This window comes from Anoplophora glabripennis, unplaced genomic scaffold, assembly GCF_000390285.2.
Source record: "Anoplophora glabripennis isolate ALB-LARVAE unplaced genomic scaffold, Agla_2.0 scaffold847, whole genome shotgun sequence".
NCBI lineage: Eukaryota > Metazoa > Arthropoda > Insecta > Coleoptera > Cerambycidae > Anoplophora > Anoplophora glabripennis.
The window spans coordinates 99,323-126,554 of record NW_019416946.1 but is presented as its reverse complement, the minus strand read 5'-3'; the positions used below and the strand labels follow the sequence as shown (position 1 = coordinate 126,554).

Below are 27,232 nucleotides of genomic sequence, written 5' to 3'. Positions count from 1 at the left end.
GCCGTGAGTACACCAATTGGGTGCTGGAACAACAGCCCACCGATCCTGATTTTTTGAAGAAAATCTTCTTTAGTGATGAGGCCCATTTCACGCTCGGCTACTATGTTAATAAGCAAAATGTCCAAATCTCGGGTAGTGAGGGACCACAAGTGACCGCTGAGAGACTATTGGACCCGCAGAAAGTGACTGTTTGGTGTGCATTGTGGGCTGGCGGCGTCGTCCAACCGTACTTCTTCGAGAACGACGACAGTTACCGTCAATTCTCAGCGGTATGCCGCCATGATCATCGACTTTTTTTAGCTTGAAATTGAAGATTTTGATCTGGACGATATGTGGTTTCAACAAAATGGGGCCATATGTCACACAGCGCGGCCAATTATGGCTCTATTGCGCGAGAAATTCGGCGATGTGGCTTGGCCACCAAAATCCTACAATTTAACGCCTTTGAATTTCTTTTTGTGGGCTATGCGAAAGACCGTGGTTATGCCACAACTTTAGAGTAATTGAAGGACGAGATACGTTAAGTTATGGCCAAATTATTGCCCGAATTGTGTGAAAAAGTCTTCGAAAATTACCTCACAAAGATTTGGTTCTTGCAACGGTTTCGTGGAGGACATTTGAATGATATTGTTTTTCACGCATAATGGCATAGTCCACACTTTATTATGAAATAAAAGTTCCATCGAAATTTAAATATTCATTGTGTTTTTTTTTAAACTTTACTTTCCCAAGGAGAAAATGGATATAATAAGTACAGTGCAACAAGTAGTTATACAATAAGCAGTGGCGGTCTTAGTGGGTGGGCCATCGCCTAGGGACTCGCGCAACAATCCGAGTAAAAAAATCATATTTAAAACTTTATTTTATCCTTAGCTCTTAGTTATAGAGATATATAAAATAAAGTTGGTTAATTCATAGTAAATATATTAATACTTAATAACTAGTAGTATGTGCCTAAATAAAATTTCTCATTTAGATTTATTTAATGATTTATATCAAAATCAATTAATTTATCAGTGGCTAATAATATTTTTTGTAATTTGTACAACATAATTGAAAAATATGTTTGAATCTTGTTCCTTATTTTATCATTATTAAAAATTTGTCGTCTTTGTATTTGTTAACTTTTAAAAATCTCTTAATATAATATTTGAAACCTCAAAATTTATAACTTTTGCATTTCTCTTAAATCATCAAAAATATCTACATTCGATTTACGTATATTTCACAAAGATCAAGGACCTCGCAAAGATTTGCCGCCCGGAGCCTCGAATTGGTTGAGGCCGCCGCTGACAATAAGTATAATACAAGTATAAGTAAGTACAATAAACACCCTGTATAATAATTTAAATAGCTATTTCATATATTCATTGACTATTTCAAAATTACAACTTTAAAAGATCAGAGAAAGATAAAAAAATTCTATAAACATTAACATTTGATGTCCGATATGACCTTTATAAATAAGAAAGTCGCAGTTGTCTACAACAATAATTTTACTTACTTTAATATTAAATCTATTGTTTATTAAAGAACAAGAAAAAATATAGATGAAATATCCATTTAATATGTAATTAGTCACATAAAGGAGAAAGGTTATTTGACGTTGGGTAATTTTTGTGGAATGTTTTGAAATATTTTTACGTATATCTACCAACGCAAATTTCTATTGATCAAAATCTTTAACAGTTGGGTTTAACTTTCAGCTAGTATATTATTCTACTTAAAATTTAAGAAATCTTCAATATTTTATGTCCAAATTTTAAATACGTGACGAACAAAAGGTTCAGATCAAATACTCCACCAATGTAACTAACACCATCTATTGACGAGCAGGGAACTTTTCACCCTAAAAATAGGTATATCAGAAATTCTCAACATGATTGGTACAGTGTTTTTCGAAATATTAACAAAATTATATTTTTTTTTCTCTTTCACACTCCGTACATTGAAGGAGTAATATTTGAGTAAGGCATGCCTGGCTTCATGGGCGAGAGCCAGTTTATTGAACAAAGTTCATGGTTTCAGAAATACCAAGAATATATGGATAAACTGAAGAATTTAGTGCAAAAGCCTTCCTACTCAACGGCCAAAACAGTGGCCTAAAGTGATTCAATCTGACTACTACACACACACACTAAACGCCTCAATTATTTAAACAAATATACAGGGTATCCCAGAATAACGTGTACAATGGAGGACCACAGATTCGTGGACTCAAAATAGTCAGATTTAGGTTAATTCACCTATATCCGAAATCGCTTCGTTTGGCCGTTAGATGGCCTCAAAGTCCGTGGAAATTTTTTGAATTTTGTAAATAACTCGAACACGTATTAATCGATTTTGATTATTTTTGGGGTGTGGACTTTTGCTTTCAATCTACACATTTTGGCGTTATACAGAGTGTTTTTCAAAACTTACAACTCCTACAAAATTGATGTATGGTGATAATATCCGTTCATAACTTTTTCCTCTTTCGGGCAATAATGACAACTATTTTTCATCTGATAAGTGATACGATTTGGAAGTTTTTGGGCCTCTTGTAGAATTTTGATTAAATGAACGGTTTGGGTACAAAAAATATTTTTTAAATATCTACATTATAGTGTTAGTAGGCACTGATTTTGTGGGTTGACTGTAATTTCAGTCTGATCTTTAACTCCTTGTACATGACAATTGTTAGTCAGTGTTTACGACGATGAAATATACCACCTGTTACTTCATTTTTCGATATGGATACACACACATACGACGAATTACAATTATTTACAACATGCCTAATTTTATTCAAAAAAATAGAAATAACAATAAAATACAACGCATTGATGGCATTACTATTGACCCTGTTATTCTACCCAACAGACTGAATGGCAAATTTTGTTTAGAATTTTTGCAAAACTCTTTACCCGAGTTATTGGAAGATGTGCCGTTATTATTCAGAGTTAACATGTGGTTTATGCATGATGGAGCTCCACCACATTTCACTGTCAATGTCCGGCAGTATCTGAACCAAAGATTCCCTCGTCGATGGATCGGTAGAGGGGATAATGTTCCTGTTAACTGGCCTGTTCGTTCACCAGACTTAACACCTTGCGACTATTATCTTTGGGGTACTTTGAAAACAACTGTGTATGCTTCCACAAGTAACACTGAAGAAGAGTTGTGGGAGACATCCAAATAACCATAAATGTTTTAAAAAATTGCCCTCAAAAACTGCAAAGGGTGTCCTTTAACTTTCTTCGCCGAATTAATCTTTGTTGTAGGTAATATATGTATATGTAAGATAATGTAGATATTTGAAAAATATTTTTTTGTGCACAAACTGCTCATTTAATCAAATTTCTACAAGAGGCCCAAAAAGTTCCAAATGGTATCACCTATCAAATAAAAAATAGTTGTTATTATTGTCCTAAAGAGGAAAATTTTATGAACGGATATTATCACCATACATCAATTTTGTAGGAGTTGTAAGTTTTGAAAAACACTTTGTATAACGCCAAAATGTGTAGATTGAACGCAAAAGTCCATGCCCCAAAAATAATCGAAATCGAATAATACGCATTCGAGTTATTTACAAAATTCAAAAAATTTTCACGAATTTTGAGGCCATCTAGCGGCCAAACGAAGCGATTTCGGATATAGGTGAATTAGCCTAAAATCTGCCTATTTTGAGTCCAAGAATCTATGGTCTTCCGTTGTACACGTTATTCTGGGACCTCCTATTAACTGTGTTCCAATCTTAATGATACTGCCATCTTCCACCACATTCTCTTGGCGTTTCGGACATTCAAACCCCGCGTTGGGTGCCATGACGTTTTTCACCATAATTTTTTTTTTCCTTTCAAGAATTACCTATAGTATGAGGAGAACTGGCATGTCTACCGAGCTCTCGATTATTGCCTGTGTTGTTGGAATTCTCGTCTCCTGCTCGCCGTCGGGATTTTTTGACGGCACCCTTATCACGCCCATTGAAAAACGACGCTCATAAACGAGTTAATGTGTATAAAACATTATTGCGCTTCATTTAAATGTAGTCGGTAATGGACAGTAAGACGCCTCTAATAAATACGATCAGAGAAAGTTAGATACGAAATTTTTGTAATGATAAGTTGCAAAAAGATATTGATTTGGCATAAGTGGACTTTCTAATGAGTTTTTTATTTATTATTAAGTTTATTAATTCTTTGGAAAGCTCTTCATTGTGATAATTTATTGTAATACATTTATCAATTCTGAATAAAAAAAAATTGCATTGAATTGAAAAAGTAATCTAAGTACTATTTGAACTAGAAATAATGAAAGTTTAATTTTAAATAAACCGTATATTTGTTAAAATCAAACCCAACCGTTTTCCAAATAAAAAAAATTCCATTCCATCTTGGGACTGTCAACTAATACCTAGATATGTTATAGCTTGGTTTGCAGACTTCCGTGGTAATTATCAATAGGTGGACAATTGTGTCATAAATTTAATATTTACATAATACAAAAGAACCTCCTTATCCGTCTAGTGATCGGTGGAAGTTTGTGTTGATAGATAAAAAAAATTAAAATATTCAAAAAAAAATTATCCAGCACCTAATGACCTATCTGTTATGGACGACAAATTAAATTAGCCATTTACATCTACTTTATTTATTATCCATTAATAAACAATAGATTTAATGTGAAAGTAAGTAAAATTACTGTTGTAGACAACGGTGACTTTCCTTTTTATAAAGGTCATATTGTTAGTGTGTTTTGTCCGTTTCATTGAAATAAGCCATATATAGAAAGTTAAATAAATTTGTTTAAAGTATTTGGCGTGAAGAAAGGCGCAAATGCATAGTTCTAGATGGTTTAAATCGAGATTTAAATATGTGTCACTAATGTAAGTGTAAAATAAGGTAAGTATTTTTTGTACACTGAGTGATTGTAAATATATGTACAGCATAGATAATTATAAAAGAATTTCCTTTTATCGAGTCACCATAACTGTAAGTTCAACAAGATAGCAACATCTTATAGTCATTGGAGCTTAATTAAAGAAATTTAAGTTTATGGATAAGGATAATTAATTACAGTCCAGTTAAAAGAAGCTGTAATTTTTTGAGTTGTGAATAAAAGTGATTTAGGAAACCCATGATAACTAAAGCCGGGTACTCATATGCGTTCCGTATCTGTGTCTGTTCATGTGTTAACATAACATAGTGAGTACGTCTTGCGCTCTGTGTTTGCGACCACGTTGCGATCCCTTTTGGCCATCCGAGCGCCTGTCGGTAAACATCGCGAACACAAAGGGGAGCAGTCTAAAGCGGGTACTCATTGACAAACTGTAACTGCAACTGCAACCGTTACAGCAACCAAATTCCCTAGTGCAGACGCGTTACGAACCAAGTTCGTGAACCCACTTCGAACCGCTCGCAGCGAACCGCCAGTTGTCGTTGTTCAGGATGAACACAAAGAGATTCTCAGTTGGTTCGTGAACGTTGATTTGGGTGGTTCGGAAGTGTGTACGCCCGCTCTCGCAACAAACAAACATGAGCACGTGGGTTGAATAAAAGGTTTTGATATTAATTGAAAATTACTAAATTTCAAAGCTGCAAAGATTCACTTCTTTCTTCGTAGATTGCATGTCGCCACCATCGCCGAGGACGTTTATCTTCAATCAATACCTCTAGTACAATAAATGCAGCACTGGTAATCATTTCTCTTGGTACGGACATCGTGAGCTCTCTGCGAACACTGCGGATCCAGAGGTTCGTGAAAAGCAAGAATGTGTATACACTCACGCCGACCTGATGCAGTAACGGTTGCAGTTACAGTTACAGTTCGTTAATGAGTATCCGGTTTAAGCGTTGTCATTTAAACCTGAGTGTCTCCACCATCCCGCGCTACCGGTCCGGTTTCACTGGTCCTGTTAAAACGGATCCAGCATCTAAGTTACCCTATGAAAGTATGCGAAAAAAACTCATGTGACGCAATTGATAATTGTTTATCAACCCGGAAGGCTATTTTATGTAAGCTCGCAATTGTTTGTTAATTTGAGACTGATATTTTAGATTTTAAACGCTTGAAGTGTGGTCAAGCAAATAATATATAGGTGTGTTAAATGCTCTAAATTTCGTTGCAATACGGCCGATAAAATCATGTCGGATTTGTCCAATATGTGAGTACAACTCCAACTCATCTCATTTTGCATGCTGGTATTGATTATTTTGGACCAATACATCAGTAGCAAATCTGAAAGTTGATTAGGGCTGTCCGCACACTAGACCGCCTACTATTTGTTGTGTATGGAGGTAACTTAATTAGAATTTGTTCCAGGTACGACTACCAAGTTACTTTTAAATGTCCTAGATAAAGAAAATGTTCAAAATATACTCGTATATCAGAAAATAATGGTATTATAAATTAATGAATGATTTAATATCAGTTAAAAATAATAAGTAGGTGCTTTTTTTAGCTTGGTGTCTATTAGAACTATTATAATAACAAGTAATAAAAATAACTTGATATGAATTTGGAAGAACTGATTAATGATATTAGATTTTCTGTAAATTTCATGATTATGAAACTATGAAATAAACAAATATTTTTATAATGTGAAACGCAGTCTAAAAATATTTTTTTTGTTGTTCATTGACGTAATATGTATGTCAGTTATTTACAAATATGGGAGATACGGGGTATTTTATATGTAAATGAAGCACAATTTTTATTTTTAAACGGAAATATGTATGTAGATGGTAATAATATTATATTATAATTATTATTTGTGAATTTCTTTCTCTTCAACTCATATTCAGTTGCTGTGAATACTTTTGGCAAAGAAACAGAGTTTGTAATTAACAAAATTAAGTTGTTTCGGCCTATTAAGCAGATTATTATCCTGGCTAACTATTTTAAATCTAAAATTTATTATTGTATACAGAACGTCCCATAGTTCCCATTCTTGTTCAAATAATTATGACATACAGGCTGTTACAAATTCGCTTCTCACTACAGGGATCTCGGAAACGGTAAGAGATACGAACTAGATTAAATGGGGCAAAGTTGCATAATCAAGGGACCAACATTATGCCTCTAAAAAATCAAGGCTAACATGATTAGTTTTCGAAATATTTGAAAAAAAAACCGAAATTTTGGAAATCCGGTTTTGTTTCATTTCAGCCTTGTTTGAGGTGATATTGAAAAAAGAAGAAAACTTTATCATAGCAACTTTTTGCCCTCTATCGAATGGCATAATCAATTTTTATATGTAACGTTTCATCTCTCCATGACCATCATCAATTTATTTTTTTTAAATACAACCCTGAAAATTTTATTACATTTTTGCAAGCCTACATAACCCACAATAGCCCGAACCAGATACAGAGACGTTTTATCTCGAGAAATTAATCTTCAATGTATTCGTTCTCAATTTATCTAATTTTTTTATTTAGATTTCTATGTTAATTGAATTATCGTACACTCTAAGTGTCGTTAGACCTTGTGAGATCCACCTAATACTCTTAGTGTGACGTCACCTATTTAGGCAACCCGCAACGAGCTGCCATAGTTGAAATTGTACAGATCGAATCTAACCCTTGTTTAATATTTACATAGATATTATAGAAATGAACAATTTCAAATTAACTTATTTTTACAAGGATTTAAGAACAACCAACACTTGTTTCGTAAAACAGATTCACTAATGTGCTTAAAACTTACAAAAAACGATATAAAAGAATATTCTTAAATTTAAAGCAAAAATTTTACATTAGTGGTGTTATTCCTAATGCACATGCTCGGGAAGAATAGCCTCATAGGCAGGTGAGATCTTGTTGATATATCATCGCTATCATCATTAGCGTATTTTCTATTCTTTTGTTTAATCTTGGCATTTTATTATTTTTCTTGGTGTTCTGCTGTGTCGGTCTGTTTATCGAGTGTTTTTCTTCTTCAAGTAGTTTATTATTATAGACGTACTCTCAACCAGTACTAAACATTTCTTGAATGGTATCCTGTTGCAAGGCTACTTTGTTTACATGAAATTATCTTTAATGCGCATGCTCAGTAACATTGATATAATTTTAATTTATTAATTACTATAGAAGTCAATAAAATAGAAATCTATATCTATAAATCTATAAATTCTACATTCTTCTGTCTTCTCTCTATAAATTTAAAAATGTAAGTTCTATCAGTTTTAGTTTGTCACTTGCGGTTTGAAACTTCTTAAATATTTCTAATATTGCCCGAATATCGCGATTTTTAAGGTCAAGACAAAGAAGACATTTTTTTGGCATGTCCAAAGTACATAAGGTCGAAAATCGATCTAGTAGAAATACTGAAAAATTCTTCATGACAATGTGTACTATAGGGTTGCCTATTATTTGTCGTATGTGACTTTACTACTAAAAAGGTATATTACTATTATCATCACACGTTACAATAAAACATTATTAGAGTTTTAATCTCCATCACGCAGGAACCGACTGGGACAACATTTATTTTTCCTGTATTTTTAATTTATTCTTTTGGCGTATTGCACCTACTATTTTCATTAAACCTTTATAAAACTGTGCACTAAAAAACCTATTAAAATAATGCTGTTTTGGTGACTTAATAGCAAAGCGATCTAGTAGGTAATATTGATAATTTGATTTACTGATTTGATAATTTGATTTTATTTGTTTTGATAATAAGTAATCATTATTAAAAATCAGTTCAAGAAATTACCAAGTGTTAATTGATTAATGCACCCGTCAAATGGTCAGTGCGATCACCGGACCTTACAGCAATGGACTATTTTTTATGGGATCACCTAAAAAATTTTGTTTATTCCAACCCTATTAATAGTGTGGAAATGCCACATCAAAGAATTTTTGTAGCAGCTGAGGAAGCAAAGAACGACAGGGTATGTCCTAATTTTAATCGTAGAATTAGACTATGTTTACAAGAAAATGGAAACTATTTCGAAAATATCCTTTAAAATATCTTTTATTTTTGAATTGTTGGTTAATTGTTGTCTTAGATTACGTATTTATTGTTTTATGTGACTTCATTTTTCTAGTTTTGTCCTTTTCTTCAAATAGTTGCTCTTAAACTGACAATAAATATGTACTCGTATTTTGCAATTATTTTTTTCCTGTTATTTTCGCAAATCAGATTTCTTTCGTGCTGGTTCAAATACCTACATACGTAAGAAAATGCATTTTGTATTCATGCACGCTAAAATAACAACACACATTAACACACAACAACAGACACTATTAATTTTAAAATATTTGTTGCCGATATACAAATATCTGTACTATGTATAAAAGTTGTGAGGCAATCAGGTCTGAATTTATTAACAAAAATGTTCGTTTTGGACGTTAATATTCCTGGAGGTATTAAATTAAACAATGAAACATGTATTTAAATAACCTAATACAGCCCCTAATCCAATAAGTTTCCGAAATCATCTTCATCACTAGAATTTTCACTACCAGAAGCTGTTATAATCAAGTCTTCTACTAACAGATCGAGTTGATTCGTTTTGCAAGGACGATACACTAACGAAAAACCACGTCTTCGTAACTGCAAAACACAGTATGCACTGCAAGCTGCTACGGTGAACGCCACGCCGCCAATGTCTTTCTACCTCGGGTGTCAAATGCGCTTAATTCCAAGAAAGTGACGCAGGGGTCTTCTTGGGGTCTCTCAACAAATATCGTCCGGACTGTACTATTTGCCCATAGAACTGATACAAAATGTTACAGGACGAACCTTCAGCCAAATTTTAAATAAAAAAATCACTTCTAAATTCTTGTTATAAAATGAAAATGTTATGCTTGTAGTACAATACACTGCAAGAAAATAATTGTATGAAACTGAAACTGGAAATATAAACTTGCTGCTTTCTCTCTAACCGTTGGCATGGACTTAAAAGAACGCACATAACTGTAATTATGGCTTACTAAAACTGGAATCTGTCATATCAGTTTCTTAGAAAAGTTAATATTTCCATTGTAGTAGTTTTAACAGCAAAGGGTACCTGATATTTTCAGATCAGTTGCTACTTCAGTACAAATATTTGGATTAATTTTTAGATTATTGAAATTCGAGAGATATGTTTTAGGGTTGGGCAAATGTGTCGGAACACCTGTGTACAGGGTGAACCATAAGTTTGATTAAAAAATATCTTTAACAAAAGTTTTTGTAGTATTTTTATTCTTTTACGTACTTTAATTTCCAACATCTACTTTATTTTTAGAGATACGGCGTTGTCGGCAGTTTCTTTAAATGGACCGCCCTGTTTGTTTTTAGATTTTTAGAAAGACATAATTTCACCGATTACAATGATATAGGGTTTGGTATGTCTGCGATTTATTGTTTTTTAAATGTTGAATAAAACAATAAAATAAAGAGGTTTTATTTAATGAAAATGAAATTTGTTTTAGCAAAATATGGAGCACTTGAATATTAAAAAAGATTTATAATAAATGTTCAAACTGGTGACCTTCGGCAGTCTGACAATATCCTAATCGATCAACGAAGNCAATTACTTTAAAAAGCATAATTGAATACAAAAATAAGAATTGCTCTGGATTGTCTCCCGTATGAGACTCCAGTACCTTACTTATTATTATTGTTATTATTGTTATTATTATTGTTGTTATTATTGTTGTTGTTGTTAAAAAAATAGGAATAATTAAATACAAAAAAGAATTGCTAAAACAGATCTTCCGAAATCTCAACTATAGCTGGATTGCCTCCCGACTGGACTCCGGTACCTTCCGGCTCTGCCGGCTAACTAACACCAAACCTCTTCAGTTTTACTTGGAAGTGTGTATGTCTAATTCGAGTGAGGTGACATTTAGTGATACATTAAATGAATTAGGTGTTATTTATCATTGGCAAAGGATATTAATTTATGCCTTTTGTTTGCGGTTGTTTTGTATTTATATTTGGGTAGTAAGAGCAACGATCGTGGGTTTCTCTGCCATGCTCTTTCCCCACAGGAGCTCTAGGTGAGCCTGGCACTCTCATTTTATGTTAAATGGTTGTTAATGTTTTTGTTGTTCTTTCTATTTGTCACATGTTTAATTTGAAGACTGTTGTACATAAATAATAAAGTTAGGTGTATTTACTCTGCTTTTGTTTTTATAAAATTAACCATACCTCTTTAAAGTTAGTAGCCAGCGCCTTCCGGCCAATTAAAAAAAAAAATAGAGTATACAACGTAGGTATCCCTTATGACGATCACATATTTCTGGCCACAACTACGTTTATGTTTTTTTTTATCGAACCCGGGGTTGTTATACTACAATACCAAATCAACCGCATCTGAAAACGGAAGATTTTGACAACATTTACATTTTAAGTTCTAATCTTTTTAAGGTGAGATTTTTTGTCATTCGGGCTACAATTTCTAATGTAGAATTTTATTTTCTAAAAATAATGTACTCTTGTTAAAACTTCCTAATATGGAGGGTTTTCGAGAAAAATGGCTCTGAACTCTTACGGTGTATAAAAAAGTGACTTTTCTCAAAGTAGGCTTATGCAAAACTTATTGATGGATGTCTCATAAACAACGCATCCATTCTTAGTAATCTTTTGAACTCTAATTAATTTAATTTAGTGACTGAAATTAGTCATTACTAACTACAGTCACTAACAACCACTAAAATTTTGATATAAGGTTAATTAGAGTTTAAAATATTACTAGGGACGTATGCGTTTGAGTTTAACCCTTTCGTCCCTGAATATAAAGTTTTTACTTTTTATTGAAATAATTGGTTATATCAGCTTTTGGTATGTTAAATAAAAGACTCTCATTACCAAAAAATTTTATTTTCTAGAAGGGGATGAGTTAACCCCCGGTACATATGTGTACCACTAGGTATTTTGCATGGTACACATATGTACCGACAGGTTTAAAAAAATATAAAAACGTTTTTAGTATACATAGTTAGGTATGATATATCATGAAACAATCTTTGCACAAGGGCACATTACATTCCTGACAAATAGTTTTGGTTCTTTTCTGTTGCTTTTCTTTAGCACATCTAGTACACCTCCTCCTGGTTTCTCCTTCAACAGGAAGATGCAATGGGGCTGGTCCAAATAGTTTCCATTTTTTAGAAAGCGGTCCCCTTTTTGGTGTAGGCAGGCTCGTATTCTTCATCCCTTCTACTATAAGCTCTTCAGCAAGCGTTACCGAAAAAAAAAAGGATCTGAATTTTATCATCTTTTCGCCTCAAATCATTATACATTATCCATGAATTCACCGCAGCCATACTTAGACAGGTGTAAAATACTTTCTTCCACCATTTGGTGGACTTCCTGTCATGGTTATATAAACCTATGAATTGATCGGCTCGATCGACTCCTCCCATTTTCTGCCGGTAAAATGCGATGGCTTGTGGACAGTTGATCTCTTCTTGTGAACCAGTTTTATTTTTTTTTACTAACAGTGGTAATTTCAGGTTTGTGGCAGTTACCCATTAGAAGAAGTTCTTTCGTATCTTGCCATTTTACACACAATAATCCTGTATCAGTACATCGAAATTCACATTGCCCCTTTTGCAGTTTAGTTCCAATAGCTGGTACATTTTTCCGGTTGCTCATACAGGTACCCAAGGCGGCATGGTTTATTGTTTCTAATAAATTGACACTCGTAAAAAATCGGTCGAAACATAGCACCACATCTTTTTCTTTGATCGTCGAAGCCAGAGATTTCACAACCCGTTCACCAAGAGTCAATGTGGTATTGTTTGCAATATTTTCTTGTCTACCAGAATATACTTCAATATCATAGGTATAGCCAGAATGGGCATCGCAACGAAGCCATAGCTTTATTCCCCTTTTAGTGGGTTTGAGTGGCATATATTGTTTTATGGCCGAGCGACCCTTGAATTTTGTCATTGACTCGTCAATACTTTGATAAACACTATCTTGACGACAGCTGGTAAATGTATGCTTCAAACAGGATATTAGTTCATCTGTGTAATAAGTCTTCATTTTGCGGTTTTTCTGGAGGGGCGAAATAAAGCTTTGAAACAACGATCATGAATCGGTCGCGAGAAATTGCTTTTTCAATTGTTCGATTTCCCATCGATTCTCTCTGACTCCAATAATGTTTCAGAGCCGGCAGTTTATTATATGACATAATAAATATGCAACCAATAATTTTTTGTATTTCTCCCTTGTCTGTCTTCCTCACATTGCGTTTTTCTGGTTTATTCCATATTTCGAGACGCTGGTTAGTGCAATCTACAATTTGTAAGAAGAGTGAATGAGGAAATACTTTTTGAAATATGTGTATTGGCGACATCTTCTTCGTGATATCTTCTCTTAGTTTACAACTTCTTTCATTGGGGAGGACTTTGGCTGGTTGGAATGTGTTATCAGGAATAGTCCAATCGAGAATACGGTTTCGGTCATTTTGACTGAATACTGGCTGTGACTCAGATTCCTCAGATGAGTCAGTTTCAGAAACTTCAGGTTCTGGGGTTGGCAATGTAGCCTTATCAGTAGTTTTTGCATATTTTTTTTTCTCGGGGTCATTTTCGGGGTCACTTTCATGTGATTCGTCGCTTTCACTAGGTTCATAATTATCACTAGACCCAGAGGAAAATGGCTCGAAATCTGAAAGGTTGTCAGCTATCTCTTGTAACTCTATTTGAGTAAGTGGACGTTTGCTCATCTTGTTTCTAAAACGAAGGAAAACTATATTACAAACCTGTCGGTACCTATTTATACCAGTTGAGTGACCGGGTGGTACATATATGTACCAGAGCAAAGATATAGCTTTATAATAAATTATACTAATAACTATCACATACCTAGATAATCAGCACTTATCACTATAATTATTTCACAAAATAATCAAGAAATCGCCTCAAGAAACGCATAAAATTTGCAAAAACCACGCACACATGTTAAGTTTCGAGAATTCAACACTTATAACCTCACAAATTACAGAGCGCGCAGAACTACCCGATAGCTGGAGTTCAAAATAACGGACTGGTACACTTTACGTTTGCTTACACTGGCCAAATCAACATTCAGAATTTTTTATATACTTGTGGTACATAGGTGTACCGATCGGGACGAAAGGGTTAAAGAATATGGCGCCCTTAAGGAATTTTGAATGGCACGCTGTGATATTCCTTGAACGGCCATCCTAATTAGATCTTCCAACTCTTCTAATGACTGAGGTTCGGTCTTGTAGGAAACAGATTTTAAATTAATCAATCAATCAATCTTTATTCATCCAGTTGATCATACAATGATATGTCATATATGTCAAAAAATTTTACAGACTTTTTTTTTAAAAAGAAAAGTGCAATAAAATACAATAAAACTACACACAAAAAAGATATGTACAAAACAACACACTAAAACTCCAAATACTCCCTAACCGAATATAAGCTGTTTTCTAAAAGATTTTATACTAGTTTCTAATTTATTATAAAGAACAGCACCAATATAATATGGATCAGCTCTATACAATTCTAAACGATGGGCATCATATTGCAAATCAAGACCGTATCGCGTAAAATAGGTGTGATCGGCATTTTGGTTCCTAAAACTCGAAATATTTTTTTTTTACAAAACACTAGTTCCAAAATATAAATATGTACAAGACAATGTTAAAATACGTTTCCCCCTAAATATTTGTCTACAGGATTCACGATAGTTAAGATGATACATTGAGCGGATAGCCCTTTTTTGTATTATAAATATACGGTTCACAGAAGCATTATCACCTGCCCAAAAAAATTACTCCATACCTAAGCTGAAACTCAAATTTTGAAAAATAAAGAGTTTTGACTACATTTATATTATATATCTTAGACAATCGATTTATAGCAAAGCAGCAAGTGGCGCAATTCTTACGAAGTTCATTTATGTGCACTTTCCAATTTAATGAAAAGTCTATGTTAATACCCAAAAGCTTAAAATTTGATACGTGCTGAATTGATGTTTTATCTAATTTTATAAGGGAACTACATGTATAGTTTGCTGGAATAGTATGAAACTGCATACAATACGTCTTTTCACAATTTAAGACTAACTTAGAATCTGTAAAATACCGACATAAATACTAATACATAATAAGTTTGAATTTAACTCACTAATTGCTTTTTCGACAGATTTACTAGTTGACACAAATGTAATGTCGTCAGCAAAAGCGCAGAAATAAGTAGGTATACAACTATTTATATTATTAATATATAACAAAAACAATAAGGGTCCAAGAACGCTACCCTGGGGCACACCCATATCAACATTTAAGTCCGATGATCTAGTACCATAAAATTCAACAAACTGTTTTCTACTCGTCAGATAACATCTGAATAACTTGTTGCATTGACCACGAAGACCATAACACTCCACCCTTTTTAGTAGAATATCATGCTCCACGCAGTCAAAAGCCTTTGACAGATCCAAGAATACAGCCAACACACTATTTCCCTTATCCAAGTTACTATATACATAATGCAAAAAATTCAATAGTGCAGTGTTTGTTGAATGTTTTACCCTAAAACCGTGCTCATTTGGAATAAGTAAGTATATTATATTGATCTAAAAAGCTTGTGATTCTCTTGGCAATAATTTTTTCAAATATCTTAGAAAATACCGATAACAGTGCAATTGGCCTGTAATTACATAAATCAGTTGCATCGCCTTTTTTCGATAGACATACTATTTTGGAGACGTTTAATAAATTTGGGAAACACCCTGTCTGAAAACAACAATTTAGTATATGTGTTAATGGCTTCGCTATAAAATGAGCACATTGTTTAACAATTTTAGTTGAACAGTCATCCCAGCCTGTTGAATTTGCGTTCTTTAAATTACTTATTGCATCAAGGATCTCAGAAACCTGGACTTGTCGAAGAAATATTTTGTTACTATTTATAGGTGGTAATTGTTTATCAATACTATTCGGAGTCAAATGTGAAAAGGAAATAATCTAACGGACTTAAATCTGGCGATGGCGGTGGCCGTTCAGTATATCCTCTTCGTCCTATCCATCTCTGTGGAAATACATTATTTAGGTACCTACGCACGTCAACTCCATAATGAGGCGGAGCTCCATCTTATTGGTACAAAATGTCAGTTGAGAGTAGTTCAGGATTTGCTTGGTTTGGAAATAAATGAATCGATGCTGGAACAATTTGCATGCGCAAAAGTTATAAATAACGATTAGAGTTCAAATTTTCTCTAAAAAAGAATGGGCCGATGATGTGCCCTCTAATTATGCCCATCGATACATCTGAGGATATTAAGTGTGATTTTCTTCTATCCAATGTGAATTTTAACCTCCAGCAACGACATTTATGTCGATTTACAAAACCGTTCAAGCAAAATGTCGATTCATCGGAGAAAATTATGTTCCTGATAAAGTTTCCATTATTCTCAATGTTGTTCATCATTTTCTCACAAAATCGCATCCTTCTATCAGGGTCATCTTCATCTGATGATCGAGGTCTTTTTTAGCCACGAACGCAATAGACGGTCGCGGTCCCGTCGCATCGCGGTCTGTTCTGGGCTGAGCTGATCGCGGTCTTTATCTGTCAAAATCTGTCACATTTGACAATTGCACGCAATCGCGCTCTTCTTTAAATAGTTGCAGTATTGTTTTAGAAGTGAAAATGAGTTCTAAGGAAGAGGTGTTTTTATCAGCGGAAAAACATATTTAGGGGTTGAAATACACTCAAAATTCGTCCCCAAAAACAGTTTTCTCTAAATATCTGGGGTTCTAAGCAATATTTTAGAAAGAAGCAAAGTGGAAATTACTTCCTATAAAAAACAAATGTTTCACAAGTGATTCCGTGTTTGGGTTATTTTTTATTTCAGAAAAACTATAATTTTCAAACATTTTTTATATATGTATAGGTACAACATTTATACAGGGTGATTCAGTCATAATGTCATTAATTTTAAGAGCATATAAAATGAGTATAATACGATGGCGTGATTAAAAAAAATTAAATGCATATTTAAGCTGAAAAAAAATATTTTCAAATCATTATTTAAACCCCTTTTCAGGCTGTTACTGACCGGCGACGTCAGCCGGCTACGATATGAACAAAGCGACCTAGATGCAATGTTGCCATATTTATATATTTTCGCACATATAAAGACAATAAATAAACGGTTAGCTCACGTCAGCCAATAATAATTTAAAATGCTATAAATTATTTTTGTATAATTATGCAATTAACATATTAAATTGTTATTGTTGACCAGCAAGAACCTCGAGGAGGTCTGAGCACGACTTGCCAAAAATCACTTTTTATTAACATCATAGTGATAATTTTTTAATTTGCTGTAAGCCTTCTACTAAAAATTGAAAGTAACGCGGCCCATTCAGATGTACAGCTAGAAAATGGGGCCCAATTAAACGATCGCCATTTATTCCTGTCCATACATTAACACCCAACCTCCTCTGAAAGCTAAACCGACGAGTAGTGTGCGGGTTTTCATCTGACCAAATGTGACTATTATGGCTGCAAATAAATTAGCTCTGTTTCACTTTAAATAAAATTTAATATTAAAATTACAAAACCCCAAGAGTTCAAATAATTTAAATTTCATTTCATAACCATTTCAATTTCATTACAGAAATAATGACATAAAAAACCAACACTCACTAGATAAATTATAAAGAGAGGGTGAAATGTATGTAGTATTTAAATATTGACTGTAAGTAATAGAAGATAAAAATACAATCGGACGGAGACAAATAAACAACTCGGTACGTGTTTCCGACCTAGGCTAACCTGTGTCGAGGTCAATAACCTTCTAATTTGCACGTGCACTTTAGTCTAGGAGCCAGACAGGGTTCCGTTGCCAACCAGAGTGCCACGGCTGCAAACAACTTATTCTAAAGTATTTTGACCTCCTGAATCCAAAAAACTTGGTCGCAAAGCCTGAAAGTGGTCAGTTTAATTGTTATCAACAAATTAAATGTTTAAATGGCTGTAAAAAGTTTATTTTTATAGCTAGTACACGGAACCTGATCTGGCTCCTAGACTAATACGAACTGTAGTAGGATCGTATTCCATGCAAAGTAGAGCAAAAAGTTGTCGGTCTTTTATCAAAGGAAAATCGTGTCATCAATGAATAGGGATGATTGTTTTCGAATGTACGGTTATTACAATTTATCATTTTTAATATTATTAACGTTTTCACGTTTTATAATTTATTATGTTAAATAATACACAGTTTTAGTATTTCAGTTTATTATTCAATATGCAGTTGCGTATAACCAAAGTTTACATAATAAATGTAAACTTTAGTGTAAATCTAAACTTTGGTGTAACCTAGGTAGGCACTTATTGTTTTTGAGAAAGCAATACTTATGTTTTTTACCTGTTTAAAATGCCAGCACGAGTAAAACAGCATTCATCCGTCCAGAGCACTTTGTTAATAAAGTTCTGCTGCATTTAGGAACCAATTGCAAAATTCAAGACGATTGGGGAAATCAGCTGCTTCTAAAGCTTGAACTTTTTGAAAATGTGTTATGTTAACTCCTTTGCGGGAAAAATGCGGGAGATATGGAGGGTGGTAGATTTGAATAAACGCTTTAAATTGTTAGGTAATGGTTTTGTAACCGTGTGTAGTGTATTTCGTATATTCGGGTATTTAGTGTGCCGATTTTTTTATTTGATAAAATTCAGCGTGCCTACAAACCTCTGCTTTATTTATTTTCTTTTAACGAAAGTTGACTTCGAGAAGTAAGGCTTGTTAAAACATTTTGCACTAAGTTGATACAATTATTAAAATTAGTTATAATAAAATGCAGCATGATCCTTTATTTATATGTATCCGTATACTAAAGCGGATTAATTAAATTAAATGTGAACCGCAGATTATGATGTGAACTTGGCAACGCTGTTCGCCTCAGCTGACGATTTGTTCGTGACATTACGTTACAAAATTTTCCGAGCATCCGGGCATCTGGCAGGGCCGCCTTCTTAGCGGGAGTTATGGGTTGATTTCCCTCGTTTTTAAAAGTCGAGTAAAATTTTTTTTTTCCGATTTTCTGTCTTTATTAAGCCTTCCGAATACGTGGTTAAAATTAATGACATTATGACTGAATCACCCTGTATATGCTCAAAAAGAATTAAAAATATGATTTATGTAAACAAATTGACAAAATTTTCGGGGTGTTCGTTAAAGCCTCTTTTTAGGAGATGAACAACCCTCTAGTACGAGAAATGTCTGTACGATTAGAATTAGCAATATAAAATAAAAAGTTTTTTCTTTTTCTTTAATCATATGAATAATTTTTTCTATTAGCCTAAAACGGATTTAAACGGATGCAAAATACTCCCCATGTTCACCCCCAGAAACAGTATTTCCGTAATATCTCAGGTTCTAATCAATATTTTGGAATGAAACAAAAAGTGGAAACTACTTCTTATAAAAAAGCAGATGTTTCACAAGTGATTCCGTGTGTTTGGGGGTTGTAACTCTTACTTTTTATTTTAGAAAAAATGTATTTTTCAAATGGAAATTATTTCTATTGAACAGAACGAATGATTCACAAGCAATCTGGCTTTTTTATGTAAATTTATGAAAATAAGAAATAAGTATAATTTTACCATCTACAAACCGGAGGGTGCAATCCCTAATGTTCAATGGACTGTGAATCGTCCTATTTAGTAGAGGCCGTTTTTCACTTTGCTTAATAAAAAAAAATTGATAGGGCCAATAGAGGACAGTGTCAACTTGACTTCGTTTTTATTTGAATGCTCGTTATTTTAATATTTAAATATTATTAGGAAATCGTTGGGTATTATCTGTTTTTTTTTAAACAGTTTTTATAACAGAGTAACTGAAATATGTGGATTTTCATTTTCATATCGATAACCAGTCCTGTCGTGTATAGTAATACCTATTTGTATGAATCAAAATTTTACTGTTTTTAAAATATTTGAATATTTGAAAATATTGTTTTAATACTTAAGAAAATGAGTTCTATTGAAGAGGTATTTTTATTGGCTCTTCTATTTAAAGAGGAAGAAAAGCGCCAAAGAACAAAGCACGCAAGATTTTGGATTCATCCAATTAACAGAAGCAGAAAGTAGAGGCTGAATTTATTACTTATTACTTTATTCAAAAAAAATGTTATTGGACGAACAGCGATTTTTTCAGTACTTACGTATGTCATCTGTAAAGTACAATGAGCTACTAGAGATTATTCACGAAGGCATTTAGTTGCAAAATACAAGATTTAGACGCTGTATACCACCTGTAGAAAGGCTGGCCGTTTGTCTAAGGTAATTCATTTTAAATTTCATGTAGTCACGTTGCCGATTTACTTCGATTTTAAACGATTCATAGAATTAGCATGGTACGCGATCATCAAAAACATTCGCACTAGACACTCTCTAGCTCGTCTCGATCGCATCGCGGTCTCCCGAGCAAGGGGAGCTGTCAGCCCCGTAGAAATTCGAAAAGAGTACAAAAATTTTCTTAAGCTAAGAAAATATTTAGATCGGAAATTTTTAATAAAATATTTTATTTACTTTAATTTTGGAAATTAATACACTACTTTATTTTTTTAAAAAAACAATTGTAATAAATTAGTATAAATATTTGTTTACAAAAAAATTTAAAATATGAAATTTAAAAAGTAGTACATACGCGGCGCGCGTTTGCAGCAAGTTCTCTAGATTAATACGGGGTTTTCGAGTTGCGCACGAACCACCGCCGTTGCACACGGCGCGTCACGATCCACCTCGAGTCGGTTTTTTCGACGAACGCTTTGTGTGTTCGCAATACAGATATGGACAGGAGAGCGAGAGGCTTGTTGTTCTTGCTGCGCGTCCATTCAGCGGTAGTATGGAGTCGTCGGAAGAAAATGTAAATAAACTTATCGATGCTTACCGTGCGAAATCTCTTCTGTAGGATCCTCAACATAAAGATCATTTTAAGAAACCGCAGATTCTCGAAGTTAGAAGGTGACATTCGTGTAAAATTATTATATTGACCGCTTACTGCTTGCGACTTCAAGTCCATCATAAGCTCGGTACCATTCCGTTTTTTAAATAGGATAGTGTGCCACCAGCGTCGCTGTTTCCTTTTCTTTTTGCACAATCTTGCCATTAACAAAAAAGCACTACTCATCACCGAAACGGCGTAATTTTTATCGCACAACAGACATGATCATCTACAATGCAAAATGTCTACTAAAATGTTCGTGGGTTTTCTTTGGATCGCGGAAGGTTCTTCAAAATGAATAGTAATAGTTCAAACGAACAGTGGACGAGCAACGAACGCGCGGCGCGCATACAGCGCGGGTTGCTCGGCGCGCAGATGTGTACGTGCCTTGAGAAAACATGGCAAGGAACTATACCGCGCGCGATCAAGACTAGCACGGTCCGCGATGCGACGGGACCGCGACCGCCTAGTGCGTTCTCTCCTTAATAGTCCAGTCGGGTTAGACAAAAAAAGGGCTTAACCGGGAAAAAAATACGGACCACAATTTTATCGTTCTAACCTTTAGGAGGGTCAATAGTAGTGTAAATTCAGAATCGCGACTGAATTCCACCCCTGCATCAGCCGCCATCTTGAATTTAAGGAAAAATAGTTTTTGCTCAATATCTCGGCCATTTTCAACTTTACAACAAAAATGGTAAGGACTTAAGTTGTTGCAAATGCGATTTCCTACAACTTCTTTAGTTACAAATTTTATCGTGCGATCGATATTTTTCAAGTTTTAGGGGGAAAATAGTGACAAAGTATAATTATTGAATTATCTCGTTTGTTATTGACTTTACGACATAAATATACATAAACAAAGTTGAAAAGAATTATATTTTCTACAATTTTGATCTCTCTGATTTTTTCGCTACTACCAACATTTAAGGTCCTACGCCTATGGCAAGCCTAACTAAACTCAAGGGATCAACATTCCATAGGCCTGACGTCTCCGCAAGCGTAGGACCTTAAATGTTGGTAGTAGCGAAAAAATCAAAGAGATCAAAATTGTAGAAAATATAATTCTTTCCAACTTTGTTTATGTACATTTATGTCGTAAAGTCAATAACAAACGAGATAATTCAATAATTATACTTTGTCACTATTTTCCCCCTTAACTTGAAAAATATCGATCGCACGATAAAATTTGTAATAAAAGAAGTTGTAGGAAATCGCATTTGCAACAACTTAAGTCCTTACCATTTTTGTTGTAAAGTTGAAAATGGCCGAGATATTGAGCAAAAACGATTTTTCCTTAAATTAAAATTGGCGGCTAACGCAGGGGTGGAATTTAGTCGCGATTCTGAATTTACACTACTATTGACCCCCCCTAAATGTTAGAACAATAAAATTGTGGTCCCTAATTTTTTCCCGGTTAAATGACAACCCGACTGGGCTATAAAGGTTCAACAAGTGGTGTACAACTTGACAGGGGTCACCTCCTTTTTTATAAAAAAAACCTACGCCACTGAATTCTTTACAAGTTATTGTAACCAATTTATATTCCAATACACAAAATACGTAAAAAAGGCAAGTTGAATTTTTTTCCCTAAGATTCGCCGTTCTTAAGTTATTCATACCAATACAATCCCCTTGTGGCAAACACTTCCAACCATAATATTACAAGAATATTTATGTTTATGCTTAAAAGCAAGTGCAATTTGTAAGCACATCAACAAAATGATTTACACTCGTTTCCACACCACCTGTGAGGTAGAGTTCCTGACTCGTTTTAGTTTCCCCTGGAAGCCTCATCCACTCTCTTTAGGACTAAGAACAATTTAAATCAAAATAATAATAAATGTATATAATATACCAAAGGTGATGAGTAGGTATTGAATTTTCACAATCTGCATATTTAGTCACAAGAAAATCCTCATGAAATTCGGACAAAATCGTTTCAACACGAATTTTCTGTAAACGTTTGGCTGAATAATTTGCAATAAAGTTAGTGGACCTTTCTTCTTGACACTTCGTCTAAATTCCCAGTTATTTCTAAACTTTCTATAAAACCATCTATTTGAACTATTAGAGGATGTTCCGTTAAATATACGACAAAATAGCTGGATGGTGCTCCTGCGGATTCTGGGAGAGTAATAGAAGAATGGTGTTAGTTAATTTATTGCCAAAAGGTTTGCCTCCTTGTAACGGTTGGTATCCCGACAGAGCCGTGCCCTGCGCGGTGTCGACAAGCGACCGAGAGAGAGATGATAACGTTCATAGCATGTGTATGTATATTGTTTCATCTTTGTAAATTCAAAAATAAAATCGTAAAGTGAAAGTATTTGAGCAATATTATTTGTTTCAACAAATGGCTTAATGAAAATTATATGGGACGATGGATAGGTAGAAGACCAAATGCCAATGTCTACCATAACAGTGCAGAGGGTCCAGTGTCTTGACCAGCCAGATTGCCATATCTAAACTCCCTGGACTTCTATGTTTGGGATTATCTGAAAACTAAAGTTTACTCTACTCCAACAGATACAAGACCATAACTAGTCTAGCAAATAGAAGACGGGTGTAATTAAAAGAAAACCACCATATTAATAGAAGATGTCAGATATGTATCGATGTGGGTGGTTCGCATTTTGAACAATTATTGTAAATACGTAAACGTAACGTTAATTTTGTTTCTTCTTTAGTTGCTGTTGCTTGGTAAATATATTTGTATTATTATTTTGATTTAAATAGTTCTTATTTGTGAAGATCGTAGATTAGGCCTTTAGGGAAAACTAAAACGCATCAGGAACACTATCTCACAGGTGGTGTGGAAAGAAGTGTAAAGAACTTTGTTGATGAAATTACTTTTAAGCATTAACATAAATACTCTTGTAATATGTATGTATTATGGTTAGAAGTGTCTGCCACAAGGGGATTGTATTGGTATGCATAACTTGAAAATGGCGAATCTAAGGGGAAAATTTCAAGTTACCTTTTTTACGTATTTTGTGCATTAGAATATAAATCCGTTACAACAACTTGTAAAAAATGCAATGGTGTAGGTTTTTTTTATAAAAAAGGAGATGACCCCTATCCAGTTGTACACCACTGGTTGAACATTTAGAGCTCATATTTTAGGAAGTGCAAGGCCTACATTACATTGTCTGTACCAAATTTTATTGAGAACGGTTAATAGATTCCCGAGAAATAAACAAAAAAATCGATTTTTTTAACAACTTCAATACCCAGTATCTCTAAAACGGGGCCGTTCCAGACCTATGTTTATAAGACAAATACCTATTATTTAGATTTAAGAGATTTATTTGCCCTCGAAGTTTCCTGCATAAAATTCAGACCACCCTGTATAATTAGATCTATGTATAGTAGGATCATATTCGATGCAAAGTAATAAATCATTGCCTGTCAAGGGATCCAATGCAGTCTGCTTTTAAGGGTTTTAGAAATTGAATAATTTCTTTATACATTATGAAGGGACGAGGGGATCAGTTCACGTCTGGCACCCTTGTTCCTACAAAAATTCCTTTATTCTCATAAACTATTTATTTTAAATGTAATTTATTATAAATCCAATTTGTTTTTTAATTTCCACATATGTACTACATTTTACCTCTGTACGCGCCACTGTTGTTTACTTGTTTTTTGGAGACGCTCTCTGTTTTACGTCCAAGCTCGCCAGGTTAGTATTTGACGTATAACCGACCATTTCGTACACTCGATGCACCTGGGCGACTACAGCTACTACCAGAACACAGTGCGTATGCAGCGGTATTTCAGATTTAACATTGAATTTCATTTTAAATTTGAAATGGTTCATCTTACGCCTCCTAAAAATGATGACACGATTTTCCTTTGATAAAAGACCGACAACTTTTTGCTCTACTTTGCATCGAATACGATCCTACTATATGTTATAATTAGTAATATATAACTATATGTCACTATTGACTGCATCTGACAGGAATAGACCATTTGATTTATTCTTAACAATGTTTAAAAACGATAACAAACGTGATTAATTGTTCAGGTAGCCGTAACAAAAAATGTAAACAGCTAACTCTTTATTTTATTGCTTTATTCAACATTTAAAAAACAATAAATTGCAGACCAACTAAATCTTATATCATTGTAATTGGTGAAAATCTGACTATAAAAATGTTAAAATTAACAGGGCGGTCCATTTAAAAAACTGCCGGCAACGCCGTATCACTAAAAATAAAGTAGATGCTGGAAATTAAACGTCATTGAAACGTACGTCATTGAAAAGAATAAAAATACTACATAAACTTTGGTTAAAGGTATTTTTTAATCAAAGTTATGGTTCACCCTGTATACAGATGTTCCGACACATTTGCCCAACCCTGTACATCCGCACATATCCAATCTTATAGTTGCTATTTGGATCAGAGGACATACATTCCAGGAACTTCATAGTAACTAAAATAATGCTAATGGATTATTCGTTAAAATGTAAACATAGCGCTGTTAGGGTAACAAAATTCAAATTATGTAATATAGTTAATCTAAAAAAACGATGTTCTACTAACAAATTATTTTATTTTATGCATACTAAAAGTTGTAATTAATTACTTAAATGGTGCAGTGATGGAATATTTGTTATTAACAGTAATTGAGGTACAAAAGGTGATGTGGTAACATAAAAACAAAATACCGACGGCAATTGAATACTGATGCGATTAAAGTTTGTGTCAAAATATGGTATGAAATATCCGTTTTGAAATGCAGATTAAATATAACAAATAAACAAGTACCTACTACGTATTACAAGGTAAATCACTAATCAGTCAATATTCAGTACTTTGGTCTTTATCGCAACCTATAGCGCAATTAAACGAGTAGATATCTTACCTTTAGCCCATCCAGTGACGACATTTCCAAGATATGCTACCCGATACGTTGGGTCTGGTTTTGATATTGCAGCGCTGGCATACTTCTTACATCTTAATCTGTTGAGAAGAGATTTAAAAACGCGTTTTCTGTTTTCTTTCTGACTTTCTTTATTGGGCATTTCGCTGTTGAGTGTCTGTATAGATGGACCTTTGGTATTATTTTCAGCACCAGTGAAAATTGCAGAATCAATCACATCCTGAGCCATATTGTAACGTTCACCTTAAATTTATGATAACTTCACACAACGATTTATATTACGTACACCACTGGCTGGCAGATGTATCAAAGACAACGATTCCCAATGAATTTTTAACAATCTTTTCCTTGGTTAATTTTATATTTTGGTTTTTGTGAATTATATAAAAGTCACATTGCCCATTGTCCTCACTTTTTTTTCTCTTTTTCACCTGTCAATTACACCAATTATGCCATGCGATGGTGTTGCCTGTAACATCAAAGAACAGGTTTCAGGTCACTGAATTAAAACTAGTTATCATTAAGAATTCCAGTTTATCAAGAGAATTTAATATAAAGCCACGTCATAGGCGGAGATAAATACGATTTTGAGAGTCTAGAATTGAAGAGATATTGTTAATTACTATTTGCTTTAATTTAATCATATATGTAGTTTGTAGATTACGTGCTGTAAAAATATGTTTGAATAATTTAATGATTCACATATTTTTGAGTTACATCTATTACTCACAATTCTTGTAAGTTATTCTAAAACATTATACGAGTAGATATAGGAAAATAAAATTATATAACTGTATTAGCTATAAGAATTTATATGTTTAATTATATCTAAATATGCGCCTTCTTTTATAAATATCTGCTACGTATATGTATGTAACTACATATAGTATGTAGGTACGATATTTGTTGATAGAATTCCAAGAACATAATAAGCCAATAAAGTTCTGTTATCTGAACTACTATAACAATTTACCGCAGCAAGGGCGTGCTTTGAAATTTTCTCCCATTGTCTCCACCCGAGGTGGCTAGGTAAATATAGTGTTCTTTTAAATTTTCTGCAATATAGCTACAAAAAAATTGCAGGCTGGAATTATAAGAAACCCTCTAGCGATTTCAGAGAAATACTTCGCTTTCTTATGACTTCAGTGATAGGTATACATATAAAGATTGAGAGGTCTAAATTTAACGTAAGCGAAACAAAGTGAAAAGTGTACTTCATAAGCGAACTGTGTTAGATAAAACATTATTTTTGTATAAATACAGAAGAGAGAGGTAAAATGTTATGTAAATATCCTTATACGGTAAATTTTCTCTGTGGCCTTCACAGAAAAATAGCTTGAACACTAAAACGTCCCTAGGGGGCGGCTAGCATTAACGACCGTGACTATACGACCGTCGATTTATGGTTTCAGCACAGATTAATTCAGGG

General features: G+C 33.8%; 1 protein-coding gene across 1 annotated transcript in view; it reads right to left on the bottom strand.

Moving 5' to 3' along the window:
- The window catches only part of LOC108912099, a 90,527-nt gene that overhangs the window by 47,398 nt on the left and 15,897 nt on the right, over positions 1-27,232 (bottom strand). Inside the window, exon 2 of the mRNA XM_018717263.2 lies at positions 25,786-26,272. Within this exon, the coding sequence (XP_018572779.1) occupies positions 25,786-26,032 (247 nt within the window). The 5' untranslated portion in view covers positions 26,033-26,272. The remainder of the gene's footprint in view (positions 1-25,785; positions 26,273-27,232) is intronic.